General features: G+C 39.6%; 1 protein-coding gene across 1 annotated transcript; it reads left to right on the top strand.

Annotated features, from left to right (window-relative positions):
• The first annotated feature begins 397 nt into the window (after positions 1 to 397).
• Positions 398 to 1,708, top strand: LOC149282267 (alpha-2C adrenergic receptor-like). The gene has a single exon (XM_089498404.1). The coding sequence runs from the start codon at positions 398 to 400 to the stop codon at positions 1,706 to 1,708; it is 1,311 nt and encodes a 436-aa protein (XP_089354530.1).
• Positions 1,709 to 12,867: the final 11,159 nt, after the last annotated feature.

The following is a 12,867-nucleotide window of genomic DNA, read 5'->3' as shown; positions in this document are numbered from 1 at the left end:
GCGCTCGCAAGTCAGGACTGATGAAGGAGCAGATGCCTGGGATTTAACCTCAGGAGCTCAGTATGCTTGCCCAGATCCACCTCCTCTTGGAGTATTCTGAGCACTGCCCCTGCTGGATCACTAGGTTCAAGAGAAGAGAAGCAACCGGGATGAGAAAACCCACACGAGCTTCATGTCTATGGTGTATTGAACATGAAACCGGTTCAAATACAGGAACACAGGTCGCCTGAAGAAGATTTGCTTGGCTTCATTCTTGGGGACCGAGGACAACTCTTTGGGGTGAGGAGACAAGTGATAATGGCCGGTGATGAGGGTTGAGGAGGCACTAAGTTGGCAAGGCACACAAAAAGGAAGGGATACCGCGCATCTATGTGCATGCCACTTTAACACCAGTACTATGGATATGCCTGAAAATACGTCTGATATCAACAATACCCTCTTACCCTCTTCTGAGCCCCATGGAGCCCCTGGAGTGGGGCAATATTCGGTGACTGCTGTCTGGGGTCTAGCAGCAATCGTGGGATTTCTTATTATATTTACCATTGTGGGAAATGTATTTGTGGTTATTGCAGTGCTGACAAGCAGGGCACTTAAAGCCCCCCAGAACCTTTTCTTGGTATCTTTGGCAAGCGCAGATATTCTGGTGGCTACATTAGTAATGCCCTTTTCTTTGGCTAACGAGCTCATGGGATACTGGTACTTTGGCAGCGTATGGTGTGATATCTATTTAGCCTTAGATGTTTTATTTTGCACCTCCTCTATAGTTCATTTATGTGCTATCAGCCTGGACAGGTACTGGTCAGTGACACAGGCTGTAGAATACAACCTAAAGAGGACCCCTCGGAGGATTAAAGGCATCATTGTCATAGTCTGGCTTATTTCTGCTGTCATCTCCTTCCCACCTCTAATTTCTATGGACAGAGACCCAGAAGATTATGTATACCCTCAGTGTAAATTAAATGATGAGACCTGGTACATCTTATCTTCGTGCATAGGGTCATTCTTTGCCCCTTGTGTCATAATGATCTTGGTGTACATCCGCATTTACCAAGTAGCAAAACTGAGGACCAGGACTTTATCAGAGAAGAAACCTTCTACAGGCTGTTCTTCTCACACAGAGAATGGCTTCAGCAAAGGGACCTCTTATAAAATGCCAGTGGAGAAAGAGAATGGGCACTGCCCATCTCGACCAAGCCCACCCAGAGCCACAGATCTAGATGATGTGGAGCTGGAGGAGAGTAGTGTATCAGAGAGTAAGAGGAGGAAGAGCAGTAGCAGAGATGAGAATACAGACTCCAGCAGGGACAAGAGGACAAGTAAGAACAATTCCTTCTCCAAACAGTCCAGCCGCTTTTCTAGGTCCAGCAACAAATCTATGGACCTGTTCTCCTCCAGGAAGAAGAAAAGGAGGAGTAGCATCTCCAGGAGGAAAGTCACCCAGGCTAGGGAGAAGAGGTTTACATTTGTCTTAGCAGTGGTTATGGGGGTATTTGTGGTTTGTTGGTTCCCATTTTTCTTCAGCTATAGTTTATATGGGATTTGCAGAGAAGCCTGTGAGATACCCGAAACGTTATTTAAGTTTTTCTTTTGGATTGGTTACTGCAACAGCTCTCTCAATCCCGTCATTTACACCATTTTCAACCAGGATTTCAGACGTTCCTTCAAAAAAATCATATGTCTGGGCAAAAGGAAGACCTTTGTACATTGAATGGGTCAAAAAAATCATGTCCCCACACCAAATTTTGGAACCAGTGCTAGACAATTTCCATTTATCATTGTAAATGGTGTAGACTACAACTCATATACTTCTCATTAACCTAATAAAAGTGATAGGTGTTGGAACAACAGAAATTGTCAATATCCTTGTTAGCAGTGTGGGAACCAAGTGTAACCAGGTGGGAACAAACCATTGGACAAAGGTCATTCTTTATTAGGAGTGATGGATGAGTTTGCAAAGTGATAATGTCAGTATTTGCGGACCGAATGTACAGTCAGGATGCCTCCAGCATCAATATGTTCTATTTCACTACATTACCCCAACATCCCAGCCAACTCCATCCATGGCAAGCGTTTGCCCTGTATCACTGAGCCGCCCCACCCTTCAATCACCATCAACACATAACACACACAGTACATGTGCATCCTTGTCTCATCTTACAATTTTCTACTATTAGAGCAAGAATAGCCATTAATACATGGGGCTATGCTGTATCCTCTGCCTTTCGTCAAACTACAATGCTTACTTTACAGACACCTTTTACAAAATATCTGACTTTGTAAATCTGGAAAATATATTTGAGAATAAAAAAACCTGCTATGTTTTGTTAATATCTTCTGAATAGTTATTTACTACTACTATTGCAACATTTATGTGGTTTAACCATTTGTTTAACAAAAACGTTACAGGTCATTCTGCTGTTACATATATAATATATATATATATGTATTCCATGATATGTTTCCATTATGCTAAGTGCAGTATATTTTCATCCCTATTGTAGCAATTGTCAGCAGGGATTTTCCTTAGTTATGACACCAACAGCAACATGTATATTGTTTAATTACAAATATTTAACCCACTGTGTACATACACTGTAATAGCACCAACACAGTGGTGGGTTCACAAACACATTGCACATTACCCATCCTAGAGCTGTGTACAAACCTCCCTGCCCTGCAGACAGGAGCTTGGTAGATTGGGAGGGGGAGCACAAATCAGCCAAAATGGTCCCGTATTAAAGCAGGCCAAAACAAATGTATTAAGGAACCCACATACACATAGAAAATCCATAAAGGAAACACAGAAAGGATCATTGGTTTCCCTAAATCCTGTCTAATGCCTATGCTAATGCTGACACCATTGGGCTGTTTGTGGAACTGCAAGTAAAATGCATAAGATAGGCTTGTAGAGTCTTTGAGTTAAAGACAAATCACTAAATTGTAAGACAATACAGCATTTTTTGAAAATAGATTACAGATGAAATCACTCTTCCACTCTGTATGTTATACAGTGCCTCAGAGCACAGGTCCAATGGCAAAACCATTATGGTAATATGACTTGATATAAAATATAATAAAGAATGCATATTACTAAGAGGCAAAAGCTTGGGCACATACCCCATGTCAATAAACAGTTGAATGGTGCAATGTTCCTTTGGGCAGCCCTAATTTTATTTCTACTGAGAAAAGCCTGCTTTACTTGCAACATCCCATTTAGCCATTGGGGTGTATAAAGTGAGGGTTTTAGGCTACTTTTATATCATCAATGGGTCACTGCAGCATTGCTCATATTAGATTACTCTGTCATTTCATCCGACTTGGCCTGTGGGCTTAAAGATAAAGTGTATTTTTGCCATTTTCTTTGCTAAAATATTGCCCATAACATAAAAAGGATCCATGATCTCCTATATTGTTTCTAATCCTGTGAATATGTCTAGTTTGGGGCATATCTGGTGGTGAGGCAGGGGATACATTATTGCCTGAATAGTGTGAAACATTAATGGTATTTTAAAAATAAAAATTGTCAGAAAACCTTAATGGAGGGAGTTTGATACTGAAGAAATTGGTTTGCATAGGTTCTAGATTGGAAAAAAAGTTCAAGAACTGCTACTGCATAAAGAAGATGCATTAAAAGGGATTTACAGCACCATCTATTGGAGAGAATTGCTACTGCATGTGCACCTCAGCCATCCCACCTTTAGACATCCTCATTGTCCCACTGCTGGCATTGGACATTTATAAGCAGGGCTAGCATTAGTCCCAGGTGAGTAAGGCACATGCCTGGGGTAGCTAGACCACAGGGTGCCAATACTCACCCTGGAAACTGCCTCCAATGTGAAGTTTGGTACCTGACGGGTGCAATGGAACCCCCCAAAATATGTGGGGACAAGCACAAGAGATCTATATTGGCATTCTAAAAGTATAAATAAATACAATAAGTGCACTGGTGTTAGACAACTTTTTGTCTAGAGTGCTCTTCAGTCTAGGACCAGCACTGTTTATAAGGTCAAGAAGCAGAGTTTATGGGACAGTGTCCCTTTATCACATACCATTATATTTCACATATCTTATATATGGATGGTTTTCACCAAAGACCTGGATGGTGATAAGGTTTTCTAAGTCCACGTTCCAGTGCACTCCTACTTCCTCTTTTGTAAATCTTTATTGCTGTGGTTTACAGTCATTGGGGTTGATTCTTTTATAAAAGACATGCATCTCGTTTCTCCTTTGGATGGCTCTTCTCCATATCACCCCATTATATCTATCTACTGTGAATGTTGTTGTCTGACAGGATCTTTGTTTACATCCATAGTGACCATCGGTTTAGCCAGACAGGTCATTTTGAAAGTGTGTTTATCACTATTTACAAGTGTCTGCCATGCTCTGAAATTCTTAAGCCTATCTTCAGGGACGATTGGTAAACATAAGTGGATTGAGGAAAGATTATGTCACTGTTCAAACTATAATATCACTAAAACAAGCTGCAATTAAAACAATTACTACAGCTATAGATGTTACACCAGTTATAACTTCACCACAAATGTGATGAAAAATAATCCCGCACCAGGGTCATATTGGGAACATGCCCTAGCACTTAAAGGCTAACAGCCACCAAATGATGGACATGAGGTCACTGGCTGGATACTTGTAGAGCATATTATATTGAATGGAGTGCAGCCATATATATCCAGCTGGTGGCCACACACTACAGGACTCAATCTGCTTCTGGAGTGGCACTATCAATAAGCATGGGACCTTATTGTCCACAGGCCCACTGGGCATTTGTGTGCCAGATGGCCAGTCCAGACCAGTACAGCACTGCTATAGGTACTTCAGTATTTTATGTGAAAATAGAATACATTTATTTTAGCTCATAAAATAATTATAAGTGAGAACTTAAAGTACACAGTGTAATCTGTGAATTCATGAGCTAGTGATCAATACATTCTAAGCGGAAAAGGATAGGGATTTTATTTAAAAGAATAAGGGAAGAAGAAAAAAAAAGACACCTGATACCAATCCACCCCAGGCATTTCTGCTTTATCGTTGTCCTCACTTCAGTCAGCAATGAGGCTTTTTAATCAAATTTCTCGATGTCAGGAGAGTACCTTGGAACATTGGTTTCCATGACTTCTCATTGGAACAGAAGCCATTTAAATCATATTGGACAAGACCGGGAGCAACTGATCATTACAAAAAAAACATCTGTATGTCTGCTGAGGTCCCTGGCTTAGTTCCATTAGGCTTGTTCTGAGCTTTAGGGACCTTTGTCCTAAAATATCCTGTGAAAACATCCAGTTAATACCTCTGCATCGTGTCTTTTAAATCCCATAGAAGGTACACTGAATACCAGTCATCTGTAACAGGGACGTGTAAACACTCATGTCTCCAGCTGCTATAGACAACAAATCCCATCATGCAAAGGCATATTGATATGCATTTTACACATACAAAACTGGTTGTGATTTAAATATTTATGCATTTTTTATTTTGGTATTGGCTATATAAGTATAAAGCCTTTGAATATATAGCAGAGAACTTATACAACATTCATTACTACATATAAAAGCTACACAGATATGAGTACTGATGGCCAACAGCTGTATTTTAAATATACAGTTATTAAGGTGAGCTAAAAACTGTCTTTTGTAATATTCTTCTCATTGTTTGGGAAATCTAAATTTTCTTAGAGGTAGAAGCCACAATTTTTACTAGTATGACATAGTAATTTGAAAAAAGTCCATCAAGTTCAACTTTGCCCATGGATCTAAAAGAAGCCAATAACCCTCATAGAAGCGATATTGAATCTGATATCTCACTGGATCAGCAAGCTATAACTAATCTTGTCCATATGACAAAAAAACTGTATCTTATCCCTTTACAAAATAACTAATAGAGAGTTTTGAGCAGGGAATGGTGAAGAAAAAAAATGGTATGCTTTAAAAGTGCAAGATGCAAGATGAGTAAGGGGGAATCTAAATCAAACCAGTATTTGTCTTCAAAACAGCATCAGTCCTTCTAGGTATACTTTTTATGGAACTCAGCAGGTAAGATGTTCCAAACATCTTGGAGAATTAACCACAGTTCTGCAGAATTAGACCGGCTTATTTGCCTCTCTCTCTTCATGTAATCACAGACAGAATTCATGATGTTGAGATCAGGGCTCTGTGGTTGCCACATTGTTACCATGTGGTTCTTAATGATAATGGCTGTATGTTTGGGGTTATTATCATGCTGCAGAATAGGTTTGGTGCCAATCAGATACCTCCCTAAAATTATTGTACAATGGATAAGTATCTGCCCGTACCATTGAGGAGACAATTAAATTTGACCAAATCTTTACACACACCCACCACTCTGACTGCAGAAATCCAGCCCCAAACCTGCAAGGAACCTTCACTAGATGTATTCCTCCTCTACAGGTGTTTCGGTTTCAGTTAATTATTGTGTTTCAACATACATATTAAATTGATGACCATTAGCACCTATTTGGTATAATTGTTTAATCAATCACCCAACTTAATGCCTACAAAATACCTGACTTTTCTGCAAGTATACCTGGAAGAATTAATGCTGTTTTTAAGGTAAAATGTGGTCAAACCAGGTTCATTTGATTAGCTTTTTCTTGTTTTCACTCACTTTGCATTTTGTTAAATTATAAAAATACCGTATTGGCTTGGATATAGGCCGCCCCCGTGTATAGGCCGCACCCTAAAAGTTTGGTGCTTTTTAAAAGAAAAACATTTTTTAATAGACATGCTACCACTCTGTCTCCCCCCCCCGAGATATGCTGCCACTCTCCCCCACCCGAGATATGCTGCCACTCTCCCCCACTCGAGATATGCTGCCACTGTCCCCCCCGAGATATGCTGCCACTGTCCCCCCCCCGAGATATGCTGCCACTGTCCCCCCCGAGATATGCTGCCACTGTCCTCCCCCCCGAGATATGCTGCCACTGTCCCCCCCCGAGATATGCTGCCACTGTCCTCCCCCCCGAGATATGCTGCCACTGTCCTCCTCCTCCTCCCCCCAAGATATGCTGCCACTCTGCCCCCCCCCCAACTTACCAGAGCAGACTCCCGGGTGTCTTGCGGGGCCGGCGGGGGACATCTACGCAATACGGGTATACAACTTCCGGTGCCGGTACTCAGCGGATGTGCTGGCACCGGAAGTTGTATACGCGTATTGCGTAGGTGTCCCCCGCCGGCCCCGCAAGACACCCGGGAGTCTGCTCTGGTAAGTCTATGGGGCAGAGGTAAAACGCATCGTGCGGACGGTCACCGCTGCCGGTGAACGTCTGCACGATGCGCTTAGACAATCTCCCATGCCAGCACCCCCCCCGTGGGAAGTGCTGGCAGGGGAGGCTGTCTGAGCGTATCAGAAAGTAGGATACGGGTCCCCTGCACCGCTGCGGGGGATCTGTATCCTAACCCTGCTGCCTGTCCGACGCCCGGGACATGCTAGACCCTGAATATAGGCCGCACCCCCACTTTAAAGATTTAAAGTGGGGGAAAAAGTGCGGCCTATATTCGAGCCAATAAGGTATTTTTATAAAAAGCGTTCTTTCTTTATAGCATTTTTCACACCTGTCTAAAACTTTTGCACAGTACTATATACACTTATAAGTATGCAATGGGAATGTAGTGTCAGAGTTAAGACCTTTTAGACTGTAGCCACATTATTATGTTTTATTTCTATAGCATCAACACAAACATTACCAAATGTACCACATTGGCTGTAATGAGCTTCTGCTGTGGCAAGGGCCTGCACTAACATCAATTACAAGCTTCCCTTTAACGTTATCAGGTAAGCAGTAGTTTAGACATGGAATCAGTTATATAATATATATATAATTTTATTTTTTGCCAATCTGTAAGCATATGATTGCTTACCTGTGAGTGCGATGTTCATTTTTAGAAAAATCTGTGTTTTAGATAACTCATTGAATCACACCTAAAATGTGCAGCTGTGATTTCATACAAAGTAATACAATTGAAATCAAGTGCACTTTAGCTGTGTGAATTATATATAGATATATAATTTTAAAAAACTTACATATTTACATATTTATTGCCAATACTTTTCAAGGTATCATGCAAAAAAAGGTATCATTTGCACAGCATGTATTTTTATGATTGCTATAGCAACCACAATGACACTAGGTAGGAATTAATACTGGCGTAAAAACCAGAATAAAGCCTAAGATATTGCTAATTGTATTCATATTTATGCATGGGCCCAATATAGCTAATTGGAGATTGATTTAATTATTATGTTTCAAAAAGCTTTCAAAATATTTTCAGTTTTACTAACTACTATTTTTTGAGTGATTTTGTATCCTATTATTTTCCTTCTATACCATCTGTCGTCTAATTTACATCAAGTAAAGTCGGCTGCATTGAAGTGATTACGGTTTATAACAGATTTATTGCAGCCCATAATTTCACAATACCTGGTAACAGTGTCGTTGGTAGGATGTTCAGCATATGCCCAAGGAAAGCTTATTATAACCCTGCAGATCTGGTGATGGGCTCATGCTTGAGTTTAGCCCAAATTCAGTTTGTACTCCTCCACTGTATGATGTCAAGCAGTTATCTGCTTACGGTGAACTCCAGTCATGTATTTAGAAGGGGTGATCCTGTAAGACTTACCTAAAGCAGAACAAATGTCATCAAGTACAGACCTCTATAGCCAACTGAAATCTCTAATATCCTCAACTAGCCCATTGGGCTGCATCAAATTCCCTAGTATGGTAATCGGCCCAAGGCCAGCGCTACCTATAGGCAATATGAACAAATTATAGGTATCCAGGAAAACATATATACTACTCTTACAAATGCTTGCCCTTATGCACATACATACACACCTGCCCTTACACATAGACATCCTGGCTTACACTTGCCCTTCAATCCAACCACTTACTTGCCCTAACATTTCAAACACTTTCAAACACACTCTCTCTCTTCTCTTCCCTTTCTCACAATTTCTCCCCTGTCTCATTATCTACTCTCTGTCAATCTGTCTTCTTTTTTCCCTATCTTTCCTCTTACTCATTATTATATTTGGCCTCTCCTTCATTACCACACACACACTGGCACATATTTTTACATACTCTCACATTTACGCACACTCATGCCAACACACATGCACACACTAACACACAGAGATCCACGCTCACACAGGCTTACACAAACACATCCATGCTCACACACACCCATGCTCACATACGTACACATACACCCTCTCCCTCCTTTACTCACCCCTTTGCTCAGCAGCAGTCTGCAGATCTTCTTGGCTGGCTGCAGGCTTTGAAAACAGCTTCACATTTAACTGCAAGGTCACATAATGTCTGGTCACATGGCCCCCAGTTTACACACGAGGCTGCTCCTGCCTTCTCAACTGGCACATAGTCCTGAATGGAGAGTCTTGGGCTAAAGTATGCACGATACTTTAGTTTAGTTATAGCCATTGGGTATGTTAGTGTGTCTGGGTATTTTAGTCTGTGAACATGTCCTTGTTTGGGTATGCACCTTGGTATGCAAGTATGTGTTTGTATATCTGGGTATGTATATAAGTGTATGAGAAGTAAAGAAGAAGACAGAAGAACAAGAAGCAGCAAGAGAAGTGGAGCTGTGAGAAAGTAGACAGGGACACTGAAGCAGCCAGCAAGAATGTAGGAAGATATTAAGTGAGTATGAGCATAGCTCTGGTGTTTGTGGGGGGCAGCATTTCATGATTAGACCCAGGCAGCTCAATGTTTTGGGATTACCCAGTCTAGATGGGACCTCTCGGCACTTAGCATTACAAATGGTCACATGTGCAAAAGAGCAAAGGAACCCAAGGCCTGGCTGGGAGGGTTAGAGGAGCTGGTGTTGGGGGCTTTCACTGGACAGGAACCCCCTGCAATGTGGGGGCTGTGGGAGCCTCCAGTGGCCCATCCGTGCTTTCAGGGAAGCATATTGTTTTTATTATCTACCGACCAATTAAGCAGCAGCACACCGGGGATGGGGGTTTGATGACCTAAGAAAGTCATCTGCCTTCCGAATTTTGCATAAACTGCCCCTTCTCTGAACCTGCCGTCCTAGACCAACTAGGGTGCCCTGTTCCTTCATTAGGAGGAACTATTGTCTTTTAGCTTCTTTAAAATAATGTGCTTAAATTATCTGTAGCTTGTGCTTTTTGTCTTGCAGTTAATGTAATTTTTTTTGGAAATAGGTTAAAACTAAAGGACTATATCATCTCTGGGAAACTGAGATTGGTGGCAAAAAACTAGCAATATCCAGTCCTAAGGCTTACTCCGTTTCCATCATTCCCACACTTCCACATATTGCTGCTCCTATGATGTACCCATAGAGTGGGTTTTGAATACTATATTTTAAACTTAGAAACATAAAAAAAACAATATTATGTAAGATAAGAATCATCAGCCTGTCTAGTCTGCCCATTTTTATTGATATAAAGTATCAGACCTTAATCAGTCCTTGATCTTAATATGTACGTACCATTAACTGTAAAATGTATGAGTGTAGGATACACTTTATGACAAGTCTGTTTTCATGATAAATTACATTGTTTAAGTTGCCAATTCTTTCATATTTGTGATATTGTGCTAGCATTTAAAATGCTCTCTTGTTCTTTTGTAGCAAAAAGTATGATGAGTAGAGAAGAAATGGCTTAAAAAGCACTCTGTGATCCTAATAGCTTCGCTTCCATACTCATTAACCAACAATGTTCTTTTCTTGTTTTTATGTCTAGAATGTAACAACAAGATCTTTTACATGAATAATGGCATAGTGATGAAATATTGCATTTCTGAGATAAACATGCATTTTGCATTTAAACTAAAGAATATGGCATGTAAAAAATAACCAGCTCAATTATGGCTGCTCGTGCATTAAAATAAATACATTCAAAAAATAAGTAAATATGGTGTGTATACAGTATATACACAATGGAATTTAATAATTTTGGATATATTATATATAAATTGAAAATATGTTATAGCAAAGTGATGGTAGCGCTAAAATGGGCATTTTACCATAGTAACCAATGGAATGTTCCCACTGACTGGTTGCCATGGCAACAAGACCACTTTAAAATTTTGCCCCACAAATTATCTTGTATAACACCGATCCTCCTGTCTCACTAAAGAGCTTGTGAACACTAACAATACAGAGCAGCATGGTAAGGTCATGCCAACATTTTACACCCTGCACCGTCCAACATCCCTCTGAGATCAAAGTTGAATTAGGCTCAGGTGGTTTGTTTTATTAATGTCACCATTTGTTTTTAAGCCAATTAAAATAATTTTAAAAAGAATTCTGAGTTTCCAGAAAAGTTATCCCTATCCCTAAACTCATTGAGTTTCTTCTTCCACAAAATATATCATGCAGACCAAATGACACCTGTACATCACATAGACCGGTTCTAGATAGACGTAGTTGTAACAGGTAACTAATAATATTTATTGTAACTTTTATTTTTTTTTATTTTATATATACCTGAAAAGTATATATTAGGCATTTTTCAACCATAAATCAATAATAGTCATATTATGACTAGAAAAGTAGCGATCATGCAATTATTTCATTTGTTTGTTTCTTATTGTAAGAAAGCAAGCGAAAGTGCTTCCTATATAAAAAGATGGAAAATATTCTTAATAGTTTCAGCTGGGAATGAGAAAACAGAAGTAGAGAAGACATTTAGTGGCAAAAAAGTGTGAGGTAAAACCACAAAGGTTTAAGAGAAGGGAATATCTTAAGGGCTATACCAAGACATTTTGTGTGTTTGGAGGGCAGGCAATGGAGGCAGGGGAGCAATTGACCCTGGGCGGGCCTGATTTAAAGATTTGGGGCTATCTGAAGCTTTTTTAGAGCTTTTTATAGCAATTTTAGAGTAGCCACCTGAATATCTGAGTAGGAAGGGATTTAGATGGTATTTCTTTGATGACTGCCTTCTTTGTATGGAATTTCTATACATTCTCTTTCTGTAAATGTGTTTTGGACGGGAATAGATAGCAAGGAGCATGTTCTCCAAATGCTGTGTTAGCTGCCTAATCATCCGGCTACTTGGTTTTCTTTGCCCCACATCTGATGGTTTTCAGCCCTCATTATACAGTACATCTCAAGGCAATTTCGTAAGGGAAAGAGAAGGTTTAGGTGACAAACTAGGTGGATACATATTATTTTATATCATTTCATGCACTAGCGATTTATAAACTTGCTATTAAAGTAGGAAGAGGCATGAATCATATCTAGAATAAGTGTGAAGATTCGAATTCGAAATCAAAGAAATTCAAGGAGAAAAAAAACCCGATATTTATCCTAATAAAATCTCTCAACATATGAAGCAAAAAAATGCACAATTTTGAACTTTGTGATATGTTATTTTTATGAACGATATGAAGTAATTATTGTGTACCTATTGTTATTTAAAACATACTTTTTCATTATATCCTTTCCCACTAAGTGAACCATAATAACAGATCTTTGTATACCTGCCATTGTAAAAGCTTAAAAGCATAATAAGGAGTAAATTCTATATTGTATCAACACAGTAATATAATTTGCACTCTATTACTTTGTAGTTCTCTGCATTTGTTACTTAAACACATTAAATATAAATGAAATGTAGCCATATATGAGAGTTCATTGAATAAAATGTTAGCCTTTTCATGGATTTAACTTATTTCCGTTGAATAACTGATCATAATAAAAACATAGGTGTGACCAATAATTGCTCACATTTTTAAACCTTGTCAATGAGGTGACCATCCGGGGCTCCACATATTCGCAATTCTGCTACAAATGTATTAATACAAACCTGAGCAAAACATATTGTTATTGTTAAAAATTGTGTGCCGTATTA

This window comes from Sceloporus occidentalis, unplaced genomic scaffold (assembly GCF_023333645.1).
Source record: "Sceloporus occidentalis isolate IW3139 unplaced genomic scaffold, rSceOcc1.0.p SCAF_120, whole genome shotgun sequence".
NCBI classification, from domain to species: domain Eukaryota; kingdom Metazoa; phylum Chordata; class Lepidosauria; order Squamata; family Phrynosomatidae; genus Sceloporus; species Sceloporus occidentalis.
The sequence above is the reverse complement of the archived record's forward strand: the minus strand, read 5'-3'. Positions and strand labels throughout refer to the sequence as shown.

Bases quoted from the DNA above. Each gene is read 5' to 3' on its own strand.
- LOC149282267 (XM_089498404.1), top strand. From the start codon at position 398: ATGGATATGCCTGAAAATACGTCTGATATCAACAATACCCTCTTACCC.